Source organism: Boleophthalmus pectinirostris, unplaced genomic scaffold (assembly GCF_026225935.1).
Source record: "Boleophthalmus pectinirostris isolate CB_2022bp ecotype Guang Dong unplaced genomic scaffold, ASM2622593v1 HiC_scaffold_14, whole genome shotgun sequence".
Lineage (NCBI taxonomy): Eukaryota > Metazoa > Chordata > Actinopteri > Gobiiformes > Gobiidae > Boleophthalmus > Boleophthalmus pectinirostris.
In genome coordinates this window covers 10860093-10884688 of record NW_026571047.1, presented here as the reverse complement: position 1 = coordinate 10884688, position 24596 = coordinate 10860093, and the positions used below count along the sequence as shown (strand labels likewise).

Here is a 24596-nt window from a genome sequence, read left to right as displayed (position 1 = left end):
GGCAAAGGGCTGTATTTACTGCATGTTAGTATAAAAATTTTGATGCTAATGTAGCAAGTAGTAGTCTTTCTTTCTCAGTGCTTTTAAATTCATTGTCTTTAGCCACCACAACAGAATGACAGTAAAGCACCTCCAAGGCTCTTTCAAGAACCAGCGCTGCATCATCTTGTGAAGCATCAAGTCCCATTTCCCAGCACCCAAGAGGAGGCCACGAGGTAATCCATCATATTGAAAATTGTATTTGATATTGTCAGTCCACTGCCATAAAGAGAATTGTCATTTTCCAGATCAGAATCACTCAAGTCATTTAAGTTATTCTGACATATATCATATTATAATTAAAACAGTTTGGGGAACAAGAAGTATTTAAATTAAAAGGGAGCTATATTTTTACATTTAAAAAATCCAGACTGTAATTACAATAGAACATACACATTCATATATAATCTACATTGTTTATATTCTATTGTTAACATTGCATGGGGTTATGAGACTCAAAAATGGTCTTTCTTTTATTATTTGCAGTATGAAGAATGTACCGGGTCCCAAATTTGAGGAGCTGTGGTCTGTTGCGGATCAGCCTCTTAGTCCCGCATAATTGTCCAAAACAAGTCCATGTCATGTCAAAGTTCACAGGTAAGATTCTACATTTTGCCAGGGCTGCATCTCAGAGAAAAAGCCTTCACATAACCCGAAGGTCTGGTCTAGAGTCAGGGGAATGGGTTGCTCTTCTTCTTTGATCTCTTCCCACGGCTGAAGCACCGCCCCCTCTGGTCGCTCCGAAAACAATGCAGGTGCCTCATCGTACTGCTGCAAATGTGGATGCTGATTCTGGAGTAGATGATCTTGTTCCATCTGCTGCTGATGGAGGTGGTGAAGATCCACCATGTTATTGTTCCCCATGACACACTCCATTGTCGGAACATCTACATAACCTGTGTAGGACTGATGGTGGTTTAGATGTTGGCCCTGGCCCATTATTTGGTCCCATCTCCCTAAGCCCTGCCTGTTCTGAACGGAAACCTCCAAGTCACACCCGAGGGAGCTGAGTGCCGTGTTGATGTCCAAATCCTCAAAGGTGCTACAGTTTCCGCTGAGGACGTCATCGAACACGGAGGTCAGGTCAAAGTCCCCACGCAGGGCCTGTGTTGCCAACAGGGGAGACTCGCCCACTCTGGTCGCCTTATTTTTGTTTGGGAGCTGCTTTCTTTTGTTGGTCTGGTACAGGCAGCCGTTCTGAGGGTAACCCAGTTTGTTTTGTCTATTGGCGCTGCTGCTGTAGTGGTTAGCAGACATCCTTCTACGCTTGAAGATGCCGTTCACAAACATGTCGGCATACTGCGGGTCAATTTGCCAGAAGCCTCCTTTTCCTGGTTCATCCTTCTGCCTGGGGACTTTCTTGAAGCACTTGTTTAGGGACAGGTTGTGGCGAATGGAGTTCTGTAGAAAATTAAAGGCAAACATGAATCTTTAGGATTTGTATTATGCAGGGAAGAATGTGTTAGCTTTGACAGGGAGACAAAAGGAGGGAGGTGTACTGTTTGTGTGGGAAAGCAAATGTACCTAATGGGGCTTTCTAGTAACAGGCAGCTCTGAACATTTCAAACATGATCAGCTGTGCTTAGCTGCATCTCTCTCAGGAGCGCTCATTAACACACACCTACACACACCACCGTGCATTCATAGCCATGTGAGGACGAATGTCCAAATGCAAGTTCCTGACATCCATAATAAATACTTAAATCTATCGCTGAATCTAACATCTGCATTGTTGGTAGCCAAGATAAGTCACAACCATAGTAAAAAAAATGTAAAATTAATCCTGTGTCCACTCTCGTATATAAGGACCAGCACGTACACACCCCTGTAGTGGAGTGTTGTCTATTCCCCTCAGACTGAACTCACCTCCAGGAACATGGGATTTCATATCTTGGCACTCATAATAAAAGTACAGCTGACTTTACATACAGAGAAAATAACACAATGGATTGTTTTCATAACTTTGTATAATACATTTCTGTCTACAATTAGTGCCCCAAAACGACAGTATTCTATTTATTACATTAGACTACATGTCTTGCCTTAAAAAAGAAGCTCAGTTATGTTTTACTCATGACTTAATTTCATCTTCCACCTATGAATAACACAAGAAAACATCAGCTCGTACTAAACACATTGTGTACCTTCACGTTTCCAAATGCCTCTTGAGCGCACGTATTGACACATAGACGTGGCTCACATTTACAAACCCAGTAACTGTAAACGCGTGTGTGCTGATGACACCGGAGTCTTCTCACCATTCTTAATTCTCATCAATAATAAAGACCAAAATGAGCAGTGTGAGAGTTTGTTACCTGCCAGCTGGGTTCTGCGTGGCGGTAGTAGCAGAAGTTGTCGGTGATCCAGTTGTAGATGGTGGACAGGGTCACTTTGGGCTGCTTACTAGCCTGCATGGCCATGCAGATCAGGGATGCGTATGAGTAAGGTGGCTTGACTTTGTGGTTGGTCTTGTAGTCCACTTCCACCTGTGGGTTGTCTTGGGGAGGAAAGCCGTTCCGTGCGCAACTGGTGAACCGGTGCGTCATGGAGGAGTCTGACCCGGACGTCACGGGACTACCCAGGTACAGGGGCATCCCTGTCGCAGCTGTGTCTCCTGCGGGAGGGCTGGACGGTGAGTCGGAGCCGCCTTTAGGAAAACCAAAACGCTTCAGATACTGCTGCTGTTGGATTAACGGCCCGCATGTATTAGTCCGCTCCGGATCTGCGCTCAGGATGGAGAAATTCTGGAGCCAATGAAGACTAGTGAGGCTGTCGTCCTGGGGCGCACACTCTGGACCGCTCATCGTTTGATCCATCCATTTTTCCGCAAACTTGCTGGCAATTTCAGGGCTTGTGAGAACCGGCATTTTGTCCTTTTACGCCAAATGAATACTCACTCCGGCATTTAAAGTTTATTCTAAAGAACAAAAGTAATTAACTGTTAAGACAGCAATTTATGCGCCCGGCTTGGTTTTCTATGAATTACGAGAATATCTGTGCATTATCTATTGTGCAAATTGACCTACCTACCCCTGTCGCTCTGTGCGTAAGATGCTCTCAGTCCGTGTGCACCTGTTGCAGCAGTCTCTCCTCTGTCTCTCTCAAAGGACTCGGTCTCTGCGCAACAAGTGCCGCGGGGGGAGGGCAATGAACAACCCAGCAGCTGCAGCTCGAGGAGAAAAGCGTATAGATTCAGATTAGTTTCATGTCCTCTATACGTCGAACCTTAAGTCCAATTGGTGATGCTTTATAACGCTGGTCAGAACGTGACTATGCCTAGAGGTTGTAGGACAAGTGCTTCATAAAGCTGTAGAGACTGCCCACCGTCCCTTTAACCACGCGAGGACGCATCTGATTGGCTCTCAGTCTGCCCCTCTACTCGTGCGTAAAAAGCTAGAGGTAATTCTTGCATATCCTCCTCTTCGCCTTGCCTTTAATGTGCGCCTTTGTCCCGGAAACGTGCTGAAACGTGAGTCCGGTGCGGCGCGCGTCACGGACCCCCTGCTGGCGCTGAAAAAGACGCGCCACAGGTCCCGCTTTACAGAAGAGAAGAAAGAAAAAAGTGACCTTCCTCCACTGATAAGCCCCTATATACCACTCCCATTTTCACTGTTGTAGTTGTTTATGTGTCAGAAATGTGTATTGTCCTTTTTGCAGATCAGTTTACCCAATACGTTGTTTGGAGAAGTTAATCCTGTTGTATTTCGGGTGAACTATTGGTGACCCTATAGAGCTAGAAGTCCCTTGAATAATGTAGGAGGCCGATTTCTAAATGCTTAAGTACCCATTGAAATAATCTCGTCGCTATTAAAATATAAAGGTGTCTAAAGTTGGCTTCACTTTGCCTCACTATCCCTGCAGTGATGTTGCCCTGTTCGGTGGTTTGTGAAACTACTAGGAATGATTCTGTAGGCGATATTCATTAGAAAATGCTGCCCTCATGTGGATTTAATCCATACTACATTATATCGTTCTGCTTCTTTAAAATATGTGTGCGTGCATATTCCATGTTTTCTGATTTGATTTGGGAACAGATGTTATTTTATCAATGTGCATCCTAGGAAGCAGTTTAAATAAATTGACTTGTTGCTGTTTAATTGTATTACGTACATACACACAGAAGAGGAATTTCTTCTGTAAAATTTATAACTGATTGCGTCTTTAAATTGTAACAACACTTCTTAATTACAACACTGAAAGCCATACAGCCCAGCCACAAGTCCTTTCTTAGACTTACTTTAATGTGGTGCAAAGTAATGTACAATAAAACACTTAAAATGCTACACATGGTTTGTTTGTGCAGTCAGTCATATTTGCTTATAGTCATTGATATGTACATTTTGCAGAAGTAACCAGTAACCACATTTCATTTTCACTGTAGTTTTTCAGAATGGTGAGGGTGACTTGTGTGTGCCCATCTCGTAAAGTTTGGTTCTTTAAATGAATATGTAGCAGGCAGCTGCTGTGTGACTGATGAAGGAGACTTCATGTGAAAATGTCTTAAGGTTTGTTCAGGTTTGTGACAAAGAGCCTGCTGCTGCTGAGGTGGACAAATGTTTAAACAGCTGCTGGTATTGTTGCCAGCCTCCCACTATCCTATAAGTAACAGTTGCAGTGCATACAATAAGACCTCAAGGACACGAAAGCACTGGAAAGAACCTGTGCCATTGTACCTCTGAAGAACACTTTTGTGGTAATTAAGATCCTGGAAATTTGACAAACTAAACACATTTAAACTTGAAGAAGCGCATCATGGGTTCCTTATGAATTGCACATACAGTATTATGCCCTATTTTGTTTAGAAAGAATAAGCTGTGTTGATCACAAAATAAAGATGCATACGATGATGCATACATGAAGAGACATGTACCAAATCTCACCAAATCACACCGTGTGATCTGTTAGTACAAGTAGTGGTAGTAGGGGGTTGCTGAAGAGCTCATTTCGGTTTTGGTGTTACTGAAATAATGGGTGTATTAAAGGGGCAACAAACCATCAAATAAGAATAGCTTTTATAGACTATGGAGGCTAGTGACCATTGCTGATAGTTTATCACTAGCTTTGTATTCAAGTGGGCTCAGTATCATTCACTAAACCATGAAACAATACCTGACCCCTGCAGAGGAGGCACACGCAGTCCATCTCCTCCAGGATGGCACCTCTACATTACCATTACTTATTACCATTACTTATTTACAGAATACTGAATACCAACATTGAAATGTATTCTCATCCAGAGCTTTGCTTGTTGTACTGCCTATTATGCACTTATCACTGATTAGAGAAGGAACATTTGCACATGCATTCATCTCAAGAGCAGTGGTTCAATGTTAATGTACACTTTGTGGGAAAATGTGTCCTCTGCATTTGGCTAGTCCTTCAATGCCCCTACAGCATCTCCTCAGGAGCAGTGCGCTCTACAGTGAAGTGCTTGGAAACACATCCCCACGATCTTGTTGCTAGTCACGGCCAAGACTACCTTAACTGGAGGATTTTCCCATGGTGTATGTTTTGGGTTGATGGGGGAAACAGGAGTGCCTGGGGGAAACCCACCCAGGGGAGAAACATGCAAACTCCACACAGAAAGGCCCAAATGACCCTGGGATTGAACATGGTAGTTTCTTGCTGTGAAGCATGAGTGCTAGCAACTCAGCCACAGTGACACCATGCACATTGAAATACTGGAATATATATTCCTTTGATTTTAATAATAATAATGATCCACCATGTACTGGAATACAGTTGCTATTCTGAATTTGTACTTTTGGTACATAGTTACTTCCCAACACTGCTGCTTTGTTAGAACAGTATTGGAGGAGGTTCCAGATTAACAGTCATTAGAGCTGGATAGAACTGTTAAAAAAAAAGAAGAAGAAGAAGAAGAAGAAGAAGAAGAAGAAAGAAAAAATGCAAAATGGCCACTGGTGTGCCTGACCAACAAGTACTTCAGAAACACAACTCATGTGTGTCTCTGTGTGATTTCTTCAGGTGGTCTACCTGAGACCTGAGATACAGTTTTACAGTTTTAACTGTATCTGAGGTCTTTTTGAATCTTACCAGTTGTTATTTTCATGGCATCAAGGCGCATGCTTTTATTCATGAACAGTCTTTCAATCAATAAACTGATAGATCAGATGTTCCTTGTTTCTTTTTGTGTCAACAGGCTGTTATTTTTGCAATGTATGCTTTTCTCCAGCAGGTGTCTCTCTTTGCACGTTATATTCCACTATTTCTTCTCCACATCCAGAAACGTGTCATTGATAAAATTATGTTTACACTGTACAGTTACCCACAATCCACCGCTGTGTTTATATCAGGATGCTGTTTTGCCTGAACGTCTTTGCCTAAGTAGCAACTAGAAGATGCACGGAGCAGGGTCCTTGGCCAATATATGCAATAGGACTAATAATAATGAGTGCGTTGAATTGTTATTATGTCGATATTTAAAAATTAATTAAGCGTGTTATAGGTGTGAGCCAAAAATGGTGAACAATTACTGCTACAAGCTTTTATTAAAGCCAAATTATCCAGTGGTTGAATAATGAAGCTTACGATTGCCATCTTATTCTGCACAGATCACTGGCACTGCAAGAGCGTATTTCTCTCCGCTTCAATGTGCTCTACTGCTCTAGTGACCGTACATATATTTCGACTAAATATATCTTTAAAACAGAAGACCTGACGCTTATGAACGTACCTCTGTCCCTGATTTAACTCTGAGCGATGTAATTGGCGATGCTGGATTTGTTTACCATATTTGGCAACAGAGTGACACAGCGCGCATGGGAATTGGTGGAGAGCTGCCGTCATTCACAAAAGTCTGCCCTCCGTGCTCTACAAACAAAGCGTGCGCGCATGGGAGTTGTAGTCCAAAACAAACCCTCTTTGAGACACATCGACTACAAAGGTTTGGTTTAGCGGGATATAAACGCTTTAAATGAACTAACATTACAAAATGCACTCAAACAAGTCAAACTGTTTTTTCACACAGATGTTTGGGGGGTTGAATACGAGCACTTGAGCTTACTAAAGCTTCCCCAACCGGAGACCCTTAGCTCGCGGCATACAAGTCCCACCAACATGGCTTTCCTCTGATTGGCTGGATTCTTCTGTCAATCAGCGTCTGTTCCTTCCACTACCGCTCCTACAGTAAATATTTGTGTTTGCTCGACCGGCTGTAATGGTGGACGACTGAGCAGCGAAAAGGAATACAACTAGAGAGAAGAAAAGAGGAAAAGGGGTCGAAAGTCTGCTTGAGAGCCAGCCGCCGCCTGTAGGACAAGGAGAGCGTCGAAAATGGATGAACTTAAACATCAAGTCATGATTAACCAGTTTGTCCTGACGGCGGGTTGTGCGGCAGACCAAGCGAAGCAGCTTTTGCAAGCGGCACATTGGCAGTTTGAGGTAAAAAGAAAGAGACCAAGCGGCCAGGCTTTGAATCGGCATGCTAATGTTAGCCGTATTGCTATTGTTTATATTTGGGAGATTAGAAGCTTTGACCGAAGCTACTTATCCGCCTCATAGGTTTAGATGGTTTACAACACAATACAGCTTTAGTAATAGTTCTACATGTTCATTTAAGTTGCCCGCGGACTCTCACTTTTACGCAGAATCCAAACGTATTTCACATCGCTTTTTATGATGTACAGCATTTTACAAAGGACACATGACGCCACGATACCGATAGCACACCCAATTAGATTTACTCTAGACTAAATACTATAATCCGAGACATGACAGCAGTGTACAGGCGAGGCCAACGCGTGCTATTACGCAATGGAGATGACCGCCGCTTTATCGACTCTCACAAAAGACTAGTTTGCTTTATTGTTCCGTCTGTTGCAAGCTAGATATTAGCGTTGTTGTCAATCTATTGTATTACCCTTTTAATGTCACTGACACCCTAAAATATACGTTTGATAACACAAAGAGAGTGCTAGCTTTTAGCTTCATATTTATAGTCCAATGTGAAATAAATTGTCGTTTTCTTTTGTTTCATTCTAGACTGCCCTCAGTACCTTTTTTCAAGAAACAAATATTCCATATGGCCATCATCATCAAATGGTGAGTGCAGAAGTGCAGATAATTTACATTGAGGTATTGTTTTGTTTATTACAGTATGTCCATACTATGGGCTTACATAATGTTTGTACAGTAGTTATTTGTGTATTTTGATACAAAACAAAGTGTAAATTGTTTATTAAAAGGCATTAGATTTGATGTTGTACTAACAATAACAAAGCACATGTCGGCCATGTTGTGTGCTTCCAGAAATAAACACAGGGGCAGGCATGTAGCTGCAGCCTCTTTGAAAACAGAGCGTGAGTGTGGAGTGGTGTGCGCTACAAGAACAAGAAATATTCTACACACCATAAAAAAACTCATCTGATGCCATATTTGCACTGAAATGTCAATTGAGACATGCACGTTAGGTTTCTATTCTTCAAGGAATAATAGTAATTTAAGAAAGTGGACAGCTGCCCCTCATAAATTTCCCATTGTAGCAGTTGCATTTGTGCCTTGCATTCTCCTCATCTCGACATATTGGAGATGGACAAGCTGTAAAAGCTGTAGGATATTCCCCACACGGACACATGAGCACAGCTACGGCTTTAACATTACGAAACACTGTCAGTGTTTGTATCAGCAGCACACAAGCCTTTGTCTGCAGCTGTATATGCACGCAGTACTGCACAGCTGCCCTCTGCTAAAGCCTGACAAGGATGTACGCAGCTTTGACCAAATCAGTTTTTCAGCCTTCCTTCTTTAGTCTCTGAGTGTGGTTTTCATTCATTATCAAAATCAAACATTCATTAGTGCTTTTCAGAATATATTTATTAGAATTTTAGTGCATAGTGTGTGTGTGTGTGTGTGCGCATGTGCGTGTGCGCATGTGCGTATGTATTTCCTACCATCATAATTATAATATTGTCGAGCAGTCTGCAGCACCTTTAATATAAAATGAAAGTCGTAGTCCAGAGGTTCCTTGTCTTTAGATCAGGAAACACTTTTATTCACTTCACTTTTAATTTAGGGAACAAGTAAGTACATTAGAAGAAAACACAGAGTCGACATAGCATAATTAAAGTCACCATCTTTTATCAGCCACGTCGCTGAAAGTTTGTTATTTGCACATTTTGTCACTGCTAGTCACAATAAAAGAGCATTATGTCTACCATTCTAATCCTCTGTCATCGCTTCTTTCACTCCACTGGAAACAAAATGAGCACCTTCTTTTGTTGCTGTAGTTTAATTGTTTATTACACATGAGCTCAGTTTGTGTTGTAGATTGCTTCTTTGATTGTTCGCCTGCCCTCAGCCCTAATGGCCCCAGCTCTATCCACAGACGTGTAACACTCGGCAGCACAGCAGGTTAGGACATCATGTACATGTAGGTCACTCGGTTTATGGACTGTGTGAGCAGTGAGCTGCTTTATGCTATTGTTACCGTAGAGGCCTGGTGCACACCATAAATGAGGCTGAATGTGGTATATTTCTTGCAATTTGTCAGATTCAGAATCCATCGTGCAAACAAAATGCATCTTGAGAAATCATAAGTGATGTAGAGCTCACAATAATGTTTTTTTTTTTTACTATTTAATATTTCATTCATATACCGGTTTTTGTTTTGATTAATTTGTTGTAGGTCTGTGAATGAGATTTATTTTCATGCAGATAGAGTTAAACTAATGCCTTCGAGGACATCTTGATCGAGTATTTTGTCGAGTAGACAAAAATGTTTTTTCATCCAAAACACAAAATTATTATTTTCAGTAATTTTTTTGTTTACCTGTGCCATAAAATCTCTTGCCATCACACATGGCATGTTTTGGAGTCAGTGTAGACTCCAGATCACAATTCGATTACTAAATTAGTTGAAAATAATTGCTTAGTGCTTAATTTAGTTATTGCTGGTGCTAACGTTTTGATGTAAACTGTGCTTAGTTGTATAACATGTACAGTATATTGTTAAAACTTTATTAAGAAAACCCGCTAACCAATTCAGACTTGTCTAATTCTGAAAGTGGAAAGGATTAATCTTAATGTCTCGTATTACTCTGGTCTATTAGACAGTGTGTGGATAGATGAAGTAAAGAACTCTTTGTTCATATTAAACTGTATGTTGTCACATGTATCTCTACTGCCGGATGTGAACTTTTTATGAGCAGCTTGTTTATTTATCTCTGCGCTTCCAGCCGTGGCCATCAAAGCCCATATCATTTTGTTTTATGATGCAGGCTCTAAACGTCTGTCCAGCGCACTCCCCCTCCCTGCTTTCATACACACCCTGCTCATACAAACACAGCAACCACAAACGCATTCCGACAGGATGCTGCACTCACACATCCCAAAATGGACCCTTTCACTGCTCAGGCCTAGGACTGAAGAACTGCCATCTCTGTCCTCTTAATTCCCTTGAGTCCTCTTCTGTATACAATACGCACTATGTCCCAGAATTATACAAAACCACTCTTGGGAGCTTACTTCATCAAATCCTACTTCTTTTATCAGCTTGTTTGGGGGTCCTGATCCACCAGAAAAAGTACAATTCATCATCACCATCCTGGAATGCTAGATGTTGTTGTCCGTCTCCCTGAAGCTTAATCTCTTATCAAAAATTAAACACATTCTGCTTCATTCATACGTAAGCGTGCCTTGCCAGTAAAGAAACTCAATATCTGGGCTGTGTCATTCATGTGATTCATATTACAAACACTAACATGTTGATAAATTGCTTACACTGATCAGACTACATCTTAAAACATGATGAAATATCTCTTTGGAATTTTGCTGTATCAAATTCTCCATTTTGGTTTTGAAATTGCCTTCATTACATAAACCAAGGGGTAGCTCAAAATTTAACAAATGAAGTTATACAGTAGTTATAGAAATCAAAGAATATGATATTGTGATTTTGTGTTTCTTTTGAAAACTATGCACACTGATGTTTCCTTTGCTGATGGACATACCAAAAAGTGTTAAATTAAACAATACTAGGATTTATAGTCCCCAGACTAGGCCCATACAATATGTTTGTGATACATTTTATGGACTTAAAGCAGGGGTTATGTAACTTTTTAGAGCATAGAAGAGTCCACGCTGTCAGTACAACTGTTTCTGAATCAGCTGGATGGAACATGGCTGCGTGCATTATGTTTAAACACAAAAATGTCAGTGTTTCCATGATTCCTCCATGTGGTACACGACGTGCCACAATAAAATGAATGAATCCTCATGTGACCACACACACCAGGAAGTAGCTCAGCTGGACGACTTCCACCGCTGTCTGGGAACATGTGACACTCCCACACTGCCCCCTCCCCTCTCCACGTCCCTCCCATCATCTGACTAAGCCGAAGAATCCAACGGCCATGCGGCTGCTTTATGTGTGTCATTTTTGCCAGTAGTTAAGTCTTCATACGGCAAAACTGCAATCCCTTTTGTAGGTCAGGCTAACAAAAATAAACCCTTCTAGAAAAAATTTACTTTGAGTCATTTTTAAGGACTTTCATAGTTTCCTACAGGGGCCTGTGGAGCCAACCTGTACAAACTGATCTCAGTTTTTGAAGTTGCTAGGAGGTGTTGCAGTGATAAAAGTGGGCGTGAGGTTGTTAACGTTTCTGGTAACTACAAACAGTCAACTTGGGCGTCCAGGCGGGGTCTAAATCCAGTCTTTTCTCTTAAGCTTGTTACAGATTTGAAGCACGGAGGGCCCTGTGTAGAAGAGCAAGAGGTATAATTAGCCTCATAAATCATCATACGCTTCTGGGTCTTTTATCATGAAGAGAAAAGGAAGATTTTAAAACTATATGCTTGTTCTGGTGAAGATGTGAGACAGGATGTATGGCTAAATCGAGCTAATAGCAGGGCAATGGCAAGTATTTGGATAGAAGGTACAATAACAGAACTAACAGAGTGTCTTTGTGAGTCTGTTACAACAGAAACAAGGTGTTCTCTATGCCGTGGTAGGAATGACTTCCATGAGTTCATTAAGTCCAGACCCAGCTCAAATCCACTCGCGTTTGTCCCATTGTTCAGCTGTTCTGCTGCGTGTTGTAATCCGGCTGCACTGAGTCAAGATAGTGTTCATCCACTGGAACTTTGCACCCAGTCTGGGTTTAGGGTTGACCAATCCAACAGTTTGTTTTAATAAAATTTTTTTCACTCATAAAAGATAGAGATAGAGATACAACAGATTATATTATGTGAGTAACTTTAGTTGATAAATAAAGTTGGTACAAAAAAATTTTGCTGTATGTTTGTTTTGGTCTTTGACGTTTTGAGCTGAAGAGCCAAGGCCTGCTCAGTTGTTGCAACATCATGCTCCAATCTTCATCTATTTGTCAGAAGCATTTTATCAAAAACACATCCAAACATCAATTGTATGTACTGTGGCATTTGCTTTAGAATAGGGCAATTACTTGTTTTGTTTTAAATACATTTGAAGACCATTAAGGCACTGTTGTCTTTCCAAACTTAAAGCTGTTGAGTCTAGAGCAGCTTGTCCATTTTAGTAGCTTGAGGGTAGCATATTTGATAGCTTAAGTAGACTGGCACTGAAGCTCTGTTCTTCGGACTATACGAATAGCAAGTGCTATTTAAACTAGGTCTTAGCAGTGAGATCCATGCTTAACAATTACTTGCTTTCACTTGTCAAGACATTTTCAAGTGTTGGAACCCAATGAACAATAAAACTTTGACAGTGTAATGTAGACCAGAAAGGTGGAACAGTTGAGCAATAAAAGCAGTAAGTGACAGTCATGCAGAGCACATTTTTACATCTGAAGAGGGTTGGCCCTTACACTGCCTGTTCCAGCATGTTGCCCTGCATGTTTCCAGGACTGAACCTTCCCAGAACTTTAACCACACTGTAAGGCGTGTAGTCATATACACAACTTTGGCTTTCGAGACTCAGGAGGTATCCATGTGGGATCGCAGCTGGGACCAGATGTGTTCAAGAGCAGACCTTAGCATTTGAGTCTCACACAGAGTCCACCCAGACGCACAGGGTTATAGGCCTGCGACTGGGAACACATATAGGGCACATGGGAATCTTGTTGCATAAAGACTTGATGGAGGCATTGTCTGAGTGCTGGCCTGTTTTCACAGAGCTGGTCAGCTGACTGCGCTGTGCTGGACCTCTGCTATTCCTGTGCTGTCACCTTCCCCAGCCTCTTTTTTACTGCCTTTTACACAAGTGGACCCTGACCCACGCATTCTCTTTCCTGCTTTTATGTGCGCAGTACAGTTAACCTACGGAATAACTGAGTAAAAATATCTATGCTGTAAAACCAGTAAGCACTATAGCTGGAACTATTCATATTTTTGTTAGCATTTTCTTTATATCGTGAAAATATAGACATTGCAATATTGGCAGAATAATCAAAAAATGTATATATTGCAACACACAAAGTTCTATATTTTACAGAAATGTACTGTTTTTGGAATGTAAAATGGACAAAATGGCAGATTCCAGATTAGACTTTAGTTTTTATTTTGACCCAGGGTGTGCCAGAAAGTATATTAAAATATCACTATCAAAATACAAAACATGGTTATCTAAAATTGCATCTTTCTCATATTGTGCAGCCCTACAAAATAGTTTTTAAGAGACAAAATATTGTGTTACTTTTTGTTTTTATTTGTCAGACTACTTAAAGTACTAAACAAACAGCAGATGGTTCAAATGTCAGTTCAAGTTCAATTCATGTTTATCATTTACTGACTAATATGTACAACAAGTGGGACTCTTTATGACCTGCTCATAACTCATAATATTGGAGGAAACTATCACTGCTAAAACAAATACTTTTTTCCCACTGATTATGGGTACATTTGTTTTGGTATATTGCAAAATGTTGAGAAAGGCAAACAACGCAGCAATGTTTTGTTCCCTCCTCAACCTTTGACCTAGCAGTTTCTGTTGCCAGCCTGTTTAGTCACTGGGCCAAACTCCTACTCCAGCTTTCTAGATTGGAGTAGGCCACTGACTGTACAACTATTGTTAGCTGTTAGCATTTCTACTGCCAACTGCTTTTAAGCCCAGAAAGTTCCACACGATTCTTCTATGCATTTGTCCGTCCGTTACTGTACAAGGACAAAACAAAGTGATAGAGCTAATGATCAGCCATGTGGCGACTTCCAGAGCGCAGGCCTATGAGCTGAAAGTAGCGCCGGGGTCATGGCTTAGGTCGGACACTTTAAGTTGGCTCAAACGTTTAGCCACACCTGTCCCCCTCATGTCAGTGCTTTGGTCTGAGCACAAACTCTGGAGTGTGGATGGGAACAATTTCATGCAATTTGGCGTGTTGCAAAGTCTCCACCTATACCTCCCCTGCAGGGCTAAATAAAAGTACAATCTCAACTGTCTGCACTTTAAAGCACACTATTGGAAGGAACAGGGACAAAACTTTTAAAGAGGGTATTGTGAAAAATTTACTTTTTGGAGCTCTTTACCATGTTATAACGTGGAAGACATGCATGCTTGATCTCTCACCCATGCTCCCACATGGCAATTTTCCATAAATATACAAAAGCATGATATAAATAAGACACAACTTTACAAACCTGATGCGATGTGCAGTAGTTTCAGTAGTAGGATGCATGCTGATTGTGTTGTGATAGTGTTCTGGAGGAAACAAAATTTACTAAAAAACTTTAAAATTTTAGTACGTTGTTTTCAGTGAATATAGCATTTTCAAAAGAATAAAAGGTCAATGGTGATCTAAATATGTTATGTGTTAGCAGTGAATAAACCATAGAAGTGTAATACCCACTCTTAAAAGTTTCTATTTCTACTCAGTGGTTGGTTGCAACTTTACCTTAATTGTTGCGTCAATATGGCTTATGAATTTTGAACAGCAGCATTTGGCATCATCTTAAAGTAATGAACCTACAGGAACAGCTGCCAACTATTAGCCTCGTCTTCAATTAGCAGTGTAAATCGTGACAGATATAGTGCACTTTCAAGAATACCTTAAGCTAGTGCTTGGCAGTGAACCACTGAGTAAAATTTGTATAATTTTATTCCATTTAAAAACGAAGATTTGAGTGTTGAATGGAATGTGATTTTGATGGTTTGAGTAAAATAAAAAAGAAAAAATGGATTGAATACTTGCTAGCTGGTATACATTTCTAACAAACCTCCACAACATTTACGGGTTAACTTTAGAAGCAAATTATTTTGAACATGGCCAGAGCAGGATTGGCACAAACGCTCCAACCATCCCGCTCTCTAAGCCTTTAATAAGAGGCCACAGAGAAGCTCAATATCGTGTAGCATTAGACAAATGGAGATGCATGTTGTGACTTTGGCAGCGTTATTAAATACCCATTATCTGCTGTTGGTAGGCTTCATGTGATTCTGCTCCAAAACAGACAGTAGTGCTAGGCTACAAACAGGCCTTTACGAACACTCCCTTTTTAAATATTTATCAGAGAGGCCACGTCACATGCTGCTAATGTAGCAAACAGCCGTCATAACTGCATCTCTTCTAGTTCCTCTTTAAGTGAAGTCAACTTCACTATCATCTCCATTTTATCATCTGCTTCCTTCACTCTTCTGTTTCACAAGCATTATTTCCGACCAAAACCAACCGCCTATTTATTGTGGTTAGCTCAGCAGAGTCACAACATCCTAGTTCTTGCAATGTGAGCTTTACATGTAGAACTTGTCTGTTATCTCTCTCATTCATGCAATGTAAACACTAGGTGAGTCTTATCATGTTTTGTTCAAGTTGCTGTAGAGTTCCCAGGGTTAAGAGTTGTTATTTAGACATTGCGTGACGTCAGCGGGCCATCCTCAGTTGCCCCATGTTGGCACTAAAGAATTGCTGGTATGATAATACTATCAAAACAGACGAGACAAAATAGAGAGAGCGGTATCTGCCAAGGCTCTCTAATGCATGAAAGCATTTAACTTTTAAGAGTTTAGGGTTTAGCTCTACTACATCATAGCAACCTTAGCTCATTCATAAATCTAATATGCCCAGGTTAAACAATTTGCTATAGCTTTTTGCTTTTTATAAAATTTTGTTTGTGTAATTTTTGTATTCTGTGTGTAATCGAAACTGGTAATACAATTCTGGACTCAAAAGTATTATCCGAACAATTTACTGTTAGTTGAGCATTATTTTGATCAAATTTTTTGACCTAGCATGGATCAAATGTTAAGATTTGAAATTTCACTTTTAATTGCTCAAGCATATTTTGATAACTATACTAATAAACTATATAACAGAGATGTCTGCGTGCATGTACTTTGATATTGTGACAGTACAGTGTGTGAAGAGTCACACCTTCGCACAGGCCGGAGAGAGAGGGGTGAAAGAGGATGGAGAAGATTACTTTCTGCCAAACATGAACACTGCAGTTTTCAACAATCTTTTGGTTTCAGTTTATAAGACATTCACAGAGAGTGCTTTCTGCTAGAGACACAGTGCTGCTTTTAGGCTTAAGTCTATGGGTAGCAGCTGATGACAAGATTTACTCAACACTAAATACAAAAATGTTCTTTGTTTACATGTATGTGTCTTGTCATAAAAGTTCTTTTGATTAACTATCCATTCCATGCCAGGCTTGAGTTTTGTCTGCGGTTTTGATGTGGATTTCCAAGATGGAATAAATTAAGCAACCTCCATAAGCAATTACACAGACAAACCAAGATTAAGGTAGCATTGCCAACCAATACATGGCTTTTGGTTTTGGAATGGCGCAATTAGAAATTCAACCAATCAGAGAAGCAACATTTTGAGCAGCTACATTCAATTTAGATTGGCACTCTTGAATAATCAATGTAGTTCCCGTTCTGTATAACAAAGAACAGCTAAACATTGAGCCATATTTGGCCTAGGCTTGAATAGTTTACCTTCTGTTCTTAACAATGACATCTCTTGGCCTGTAAGTGATGTTTGCGGAAACCAAGCGATTACATTTCAAGATTTGGCTTAAAATTCCACCGGCAGCTGCTGCAGACATCGCATATCCATTACACCTAAGAATGTGAGTGTGTTGTGGTAACTGGAACAAGTTCACAAAAACTACAGAGGTCTCACAGGGTCAGGAGCAGTAACTGGACTCTTTACGTATAGACTGCTCTTTTAAACTCCACTTTGTATGTCAGACGACTGTGTTATGAAACAAGTTGCACATGTATAGATGGCCTCCTGTCTAAACTGACACCTCCAATTAGATCTCTAATGATGTATGTACATTTTGTGTTGTAATTTGGACACTCAAGTGATAGATTTAACTGAAACTGTCCCAACAGTGCAACGGGGCTTAGTGGATGTGAAAATGTTTTTTCCAAAGATGTCAGTGTAGCACTTGAGATTGAATGTCAATACAGTTATTGGAAAAGCCTCCATGTTTGTGTACCAGCGTACAAAATGTCCATAGATTTCAAAATGCTGAAACTATATAGAACTATAAGATATTAACTGTGGAATAACCCCATAGAGTGACAATAAACAGCATGATTTTTTTATTGTCAGAATACTCTAGTTTAGTATTTAGCATCTTGAAATCTCAAAAATTTAACATAAAATTCTCTGAGGTTTGACGATCCTGTGCTGTATTAATGAATTGCATTTTATATCTTCACAAGCACCCTGTGTTTTAGCTTGGCTCAGGCCTGTTTGGATTGGTTTCCTCTGCACACTGAACTGCAAGAGATTATGGACAGCAAACCACAGCACCGTCCCGTCAACACTAGGAGATCTTCTTCGTAACAACCATCCCCATGGCAACACCTCTCTGCCGACTCTTGTTTTGAACACAAACTCTCCCGGTCTGCATCTCTCCATCTGTGTATTCAGAACAAATGGTGCACCAAAGTGACTGACTAGACCTCCCTGCTTTAAAGCGCTGTGTGTATACTTTTCTTGCTGCAGTGCTCTGTCATTTGATACAATAATAACCGCTGTTACTGTCTCAACATCAGCAACATACAGAGGACTGGATACCTGCAGTTTTGATAGGGGCTAGCTCGGTTGTTTTATTGAAAGCCAGACAAAACACAGCTTGCTAAGTCGTAACTAGGTAACAACCTACTATCTGTTGACTTGCACATTCTTCTCAAATAACAATATGCCACTCATAGGGTAGGTCAGGTTTCTCTTGAATTGTTAGGGTTAGGGTCATTACCCATTCTCATGTAAAATGAGCCTCTGTTCCTAGAAAACACAACTGTTAATAATAAAAAAACGGCTGTAAATGCATTTTGTCCATCAGTGATTGACACATGGGTTCAATCTTTCATTAATGCCTGGTTTATGATTTACCAACCCTTATAGTTTCTTTGTTGAACAGTATTTGTTCCCATTCAACATAAACAGAGCTTATCTTGCTATTGCTACATATGTTTCTCCTCTTTAGAATGAAAGTCTAGCATGTCGGGTTATTGTTCTCATATTGCCTTTGTCTGTCAATATTGCAAATCACTGGACATGTTGGTGTGTAGAGTATCTTGCTCTAACACAGTGGGCACAAGTTGCTACATCTAGTCCTTTTATAGTAGTATTGTATTATCTTTTAGGGCTAAAAATAGAATGATTAAAATAGTAGAATAGCTTGAACCAGTATGAAATGCCTTTGTGAACTAAGGCATACTAAAAACTCAAAAATGTATACCGCAATCCTCATAGTTGTTTCTCTAATCATTATCCACTGTTATGCTTTCTCACTCAACTTGAGCTTAGCGTAAACGATGTATGTTTTTACAAGTCAAGTCATTATTTAACTCCAAATAAACCATTAACCATTGTTGGATTTGAACCCGGGTCTATAGTCTTTGGTCGTGGCAGCTCCCGTGTGGTGTCACCCTCCTGTCCTTGATTTAGTTCAGTGAGTTAATCTGCTACTTGGCCTCTTAATACGCTGAAGGTAGAACACACAGTAACCTGCTTCTCCAGTATACCACCTTTTAATCTGCCTGTGAGGTTTTGCTTGTGTACCGCCATATACTTTCCACATACAGTAAATAAACAGTGGCTCTTCTAAATGGCTGGATGTTTGTGCGTAGGACGCGTTCAGATCCCACAAGGAAAGCTCTGTACAGCCTGCAATAATGTTTCCTATGGAGACCGCTGCAGCCGACAGAGCTCAGCTGGAGGTTTTTATCAGTGACGAAGTGCCTGGTGGAAATGTGTCTTGGATGTTAGCTCGTGATCGCTGTGGGTCGATACTGTCTGGCCAAACGCTCACGTCCATGTGGTGTGGTAGAATAGTTTTACAGTAGCAAGCGTTCCAATAGAGGAGGGCTGTAGTCGACTAAAGATATTCTTGGTCTGCAAAAGACATGTCTTACTGATCGATTAGTCGACTAAAAGGGAGCATAGCAAAACTTTCTAAACTATTACCCACATCTGTGTATCACTCACAAGACTACACTTGCACGGGAGTTTATGCATAAACAACTATTTATGCGGAAAGAAGTACTAGGAAACCATGTATTTATATAATTTCATTTGAATCATGAGTTTAATCTGCCTTTTTACATAGAAATACCAAAAAAATACAGATGCCTCACTCACTTCCTTCTGCTCTTGTCTCATATAAACTCTTACAATCTAAATAGCATGATAAGTTGACAAATTTTGGTCCATTAAGACACTATCCACCAATTGATCAACTAAACGACTAAAGACCTACAGTATTTATGAAAGATAATTTGTTCCATCAGATTTTGAATTTTAAATACTGCTGAATTACTCATTTTGATTTTTTAAATTTGAAAAAGATGGACTGAGGCTGTTTCTTATTGGCTATTCTCATCTGTGGGTGGGATTTACACGTAAGAAATCAAAGAGAGGTTTTGATGAGGCCAATTCTGACCAATCAGATTGCTTCGCTGCACCATTTCTGCTTGTTACTAATGGATCATTCCTGTTAAAATTTTCACAGCGAATTTTACACTGAATTTTGACTGTTGAATTTGACGGCTTGAAAATATTTGTGCTGAATATTTAAAAGGTGACATTTTTATTTTGACTTTTAAACACTTTGGAAATGCACATTTAAAGTCTCTCAACTAAAATTCAAAATAAAAATTATTCATTTAACATAACATTTTTTCAGAGTTAAAAAATTCAAAATGAGATATTCAATGGCATTTAAAATTCTAAATCTAATGAAACAAATTATCTTCCATTGTATTTTTGTACTGAAACACTGGACATTTGCTGAAGATTGCAAATGGGAAATGACCGGATTTTCAGTGTATCTTTTGGAAGAAAAAATTTTGACTATTATGACTAAATTTACCAGGAAATACTTCGATGTAGATTTTTCCACTGTTTATGTAATATTTGGCTGTTCTTCAATTGTGTTGCAGCTTATGGCATAAATATTTCATATAAGCAATTGCAAAACCTTCTGTCTTGCGTGTCAGTATTGTGCAAGACTTAGGACAGTATGGTCAATTATTGAAAAGTTGCAATTTCAAACATTATGGTAGAAAACCTTAAACTTTAACTCACTAGGTTAAAAGTGCTAGCTACATTGGCACAAGCCGAGTGTACACTATGAATACAGTCTAAACATGAAATCTAAAAGAGGATACTTTGTCTTTGAGCTTCGAGCCTTTGTTTATTTTGAGTTGATTAGTTTATTCCCCCACACGTTGAAGTCTTAATCTTTTTGAGGGTAGCCTGACCTCGTCTTGTCAGCACTTAATCAGTCTTTATAAACAGTGGATTCAAAGGTCAAAGTGAAGGTAGGTGGCATTGATCGTCGCTAGCTTGCTACCCACCTGTCTAATCCAAGCTAGTATAAATCTCGCCGCGGGCACTGCCAGGTCCGTCCCGCTCAGGAAGGATCATTGCGGTCACGCCAACTTTTCCAGGGTGTCAGTTTACCACAGGAAGCTGCCACAAAGACATGAGCCAGCACTTCCTGTCTCCGCGCGCTCACCTTTCACAACACCAAGAGGCTCCTGGCACTCTCCGAACCCTTCAAACAGCACTTTTTAGGGGGCACACTGGTCTGGTTACACCCTAAAGGAACCAGCTTCATCTTAACGCCAAGGGGTCAACTCCGGGTCAAAGAAGGACGAATCGGTTTCCACGCATTCATCTGGCGCTTGTGCAAGACTGTAGCATTCACACTGACTGCCTCCTACTTGGAGAAAATTCCCCTTGATATAAACAATTGTAGCCTGCAGAAATTTTGACATTGTTCAGTAGTCTAAACTTCAAAACTGATTCAGTGCTGTTTCGTCATTTAGCTGCGTGCCAGTCGCTTTTATTTTTAGTACGTCCCTACCGTAAATTCTCCAATGGGAATACATGTTGTTTTCCTGGTGACAAACAGACATGGGTACTAGAGGAAGTAGAACACTGGTGTAAGTGACTAAAAGAGGATGAGGAGGGAAAGGTGAAAACTATTTTGCGAACACAAGGTCCACGAGGTCTGTTTGGTTGAACAAAAACAAGGTCAAGATGGGTTAGAGCTCATAGGGACGCATTAACACTAAGCGAGTGTTTGTGGCTGTTTGTGTGGTGAGGCCTCCCCAGAGAAACGAGTGATTTAACCTGTTCTACGAACTCACCAGGAAGCCAGTGTAAACAAGAGCCTCTAATGTCACAGGGACACTTCACGGACACCAAGATTTTCATTTACTTAAACCATCATTTAGGTTATAAATTATGGTATATCTTTATGGTGTACACATATGGTATATGGTATATCATCACATTTGTAACAAGCTGAACTACTAAATCAAAGAAAATTGGCTCAGCGTGTATCATTTATATGGCAGTATAATTTTATTTTGTTTTCAAGCAGATCTTGTCTCTGTGATAATTGTTTTGATGTTCTAATAAAATGTTCATCATTACCTCAAGGACTTCATATTCAAACATTGAAAATTTCAAGAAAAAGTTGTATATTACACTTAATCCTTTTCAAATGAATAACTGAAACGGCTGCCTTTCTTGGAACAGGATGTTCTCGGAAACATTGACTAAAATCTAAAAACATTGCATTTGCCTTTTGATGCAGTATTAGAGTTGTAGACTTTGATTAAAACTTGTACAGATAATTTCACATTACTCCATATTACTATATAGTACATATAACAATAAATGGTGACTTGCTTTTGTGTAGCGCTGACACATGTGTTTGCTGTTTCAGATGTGTACTCCAGCCAACACACCAGCCACGCCCCCAAACTTCCCGGACGCTCTGACCATGTTCTCGCGGCTGAAGGCATCAGAGAGCTTTAACAGCGGCAGTGGAGGCAGCAGTATGGCCGCTGCCATGGCCACATCTCCGCCCGTCCCTCAGGGCTGGGGCATGTCTGCAAGTGTGAGCGCACCACAGCCCACACAGGGACTCTGGACTCAGGGGCAGCCCCCCACACAGCCCTGCCCCGCCTGGCCCACGCCCGTCAACCCTCACACAGGCCAGGAGCAGAAGGCCAGCGTCGCCATGGAGGCAGAGAGATGAAGCGCTGCACGGGACTGAGGACGGGGATAGAGGGAGGGGGTTGAGACGGGGGCTTCAGTCTTTTACCCCATCCTGTTGGGGTGCTCCTACACCAACGGAAAGAGACAAACTACGCAAACCAAGAAAAACTCATTGTGGACATTGAAGGGAGGAGAAAACCAATGCAAATGTCAATACAAAAATATAAAAAAGATACGCACACACATAGTACTAAGAGCAACTCAAACCTTTGTTAGTTTTCCTAAGTAAATGCATAGATAAGAGAAATATTATTGAACTAAAAAATAGAAATCTAAAAAAATCGTCACGCCCAAGGATTTTCTGTGATGTTGGAGAACATTGGAGGCAGCAGATGTAATTTCACCTTTTTGTTGAGTTTTTCATCTTGGACCTGGCGTCTGTGTTTGTGTGCTGCATGAGGACTGAGGAGAGGGACTTGGACGCAGTGTTGTGGAGGATCACAGAGAGCGTCGGCATGTGAGCAAGTAGTGAGTTTGTAATCCAATGTAACACAGCTAATAGACACACAGTCACACTTAGATTTTAGACCAACACCATGTCATCCCCATCGTCAAGGTGGGACTTTCTTACCTCACCTGGTGGTCACCTGACTTCTTTCAGCCAATCAGGGATTCTTAAACCAACCGTTGCCGTCGTTTGATGCAGGACATGTTTTTAAAGTTTGTTTTTCTGCTAACTGTTCCTCGCAGCAATGGCTTTTCCTTCAGCGCTGACACGGTTGAAAGACCTGGACTCTGACTTCAGCTGTCCACTGTATGTATACTTTTCTGGAGATTTGGATATTACAAGCATAACGAGAAATCATGGTTTAATATAATATTGTTTATTATGATAATTGTTCTGTTTTGTTGAGAGATTTTGGGAGACGGTTTTGAAAAGGGGGGTGGGGGTATTTTCTTTTTTGGGGAGAGTGAATCAAAAGCAGCTAAAATGGCTACATATATAAAACCACGACTACTCCATCTTTGTAAACAGAATTGCCACTTTGCATGATGTGTTCATAAAAGTGTAAAACCTTTTGTAGCAAACATACATGATCAGGAGACATGTTCAGGGGAAGGGTAGACGGGTCTCATTCCCAAAGCCAATAGAAATGCAATAGCAGCTTCTCACCGTCAGATTTCAGATTAGAGACTAAATGTTGAGACTTTAGATTGAGTTATTTTGGCACACTACAGACTACTACGCAAGTGTACCCCCTCACAGGGTTTTCACTGCATTTCAGTTTGGAGCTGGTCCACATAGAGCAGAGGGGCAGAGCAGGAAACTCCCTGTCTTATGGCAATACTTCAAACAGGGTCTGCCTGCTTTCTGTCCATTCTGAATACTATTTGAGAGGAAAGATATTCTAACTAAAGCCAAGGGTCTTTTTTTTAAGATAAAGTGATTATAGAAATAATGGAGATGATCATAAATGACCATTTTTATTTTCAGCTAATGTTTCAGTTCAGATCCTTTTTCATGCTCCATACTTTATTTGGTTAAATCTGAGCGTTTTTTGGTGGGCCTGTTCCTAAATGGTTTCTCATATACGTTTCCCCCTTGTATGACTGTATGAGACCATTCCCACAATATTTGTGGACTACCTGATAATTAACTTATCATTTTTGTGAACCTAAATAAATATTGTATGTCAACCTACTTCTTTGTTGTGTAAATAGTTGCTTGCCTTGGTTCTGCTTGTGTAGCCCTGAATAAGAGGGCTGTAATGACAGTGGGAAGATGAATGCATTACGCTTGGCCACCTTTCCGCCAAGCTCATTTAGTACAGTCACCCGGCCAGTCAACCAAGCCATGTTTTACAACTACATCTTTCTAAAACACTATAATTCATCCTCAAGCACAACAGAACACACAAAGCCCAAATGTAGGACAAAACTGCACACTTATTCAGACTGTGAGTGTGGTCATCCTTATCTCATCTCCTGCCTCTATCAACTGCTCTCTGATGTAAACACAAACAAACACCAGCTGTCCACATGCACAAACTCTACCTTAAAGCCAACCACACATACCAGTGGGAGCGCCGGTGGTACTGTGAAGAGCACTGGGTTCTCGGTGTCCTCACGAAACCTCTTTCATAAAAAAAA

The 24596-nt window shown here is 40.5% G+C and overlaps 2 protein-coding genes across 2 annotated transcripts in view; one reads left to right on the top strand and one right to left on the bottom strand.

The window, feature by feature from the left end:
* Nucleotides 1-490: 490 nt before the first annotated feature.
* foxj1b (forkhead box J1b) overlaps nt 491-24596 on the bottom strand; it is a 35376-nt gene continuing 11270 nt past the window's right edge. Inside the window, exons 2-4 of the mRNA XM_020924096.2 lie at nt 3066-3208; nt 2355-2956; nt 491-1440 (exon numbers count right to left, since the gene is read on the bottom strand). Of these exons, the coding sequence (XP_020779755.2) occupies nt 631-1440; nt 2355-2906 (1362 nt within the window). The 5' untranslated portion in view covers nt 2907-2956; nt 3066-3208 and the 3' untranslated portion in view covers nt 491-630. The remainder of the gene's footprint in view (nt 1441-2354; nt 2957-3065; nt 3209-24596) is intronic.
* On the top strand, nt 7170-24147 carry ubald1a (UBA-like domain containing 1a). The gene is made up of 3 exons (XM_020924235.2): nt 7170-7443; nt 8044-8103; nt 22171-24147. The coding sequence occupies exons 1-3, from the start codon at nt 7336-7338 to the stop codon at nt 22483-22485; spliced, it is 483 nt and encodes a 160-aa protein (XP_020779894.1). The 5' UTR covers nt 7170-7335; the 3' UTR covers nt 22486-24147.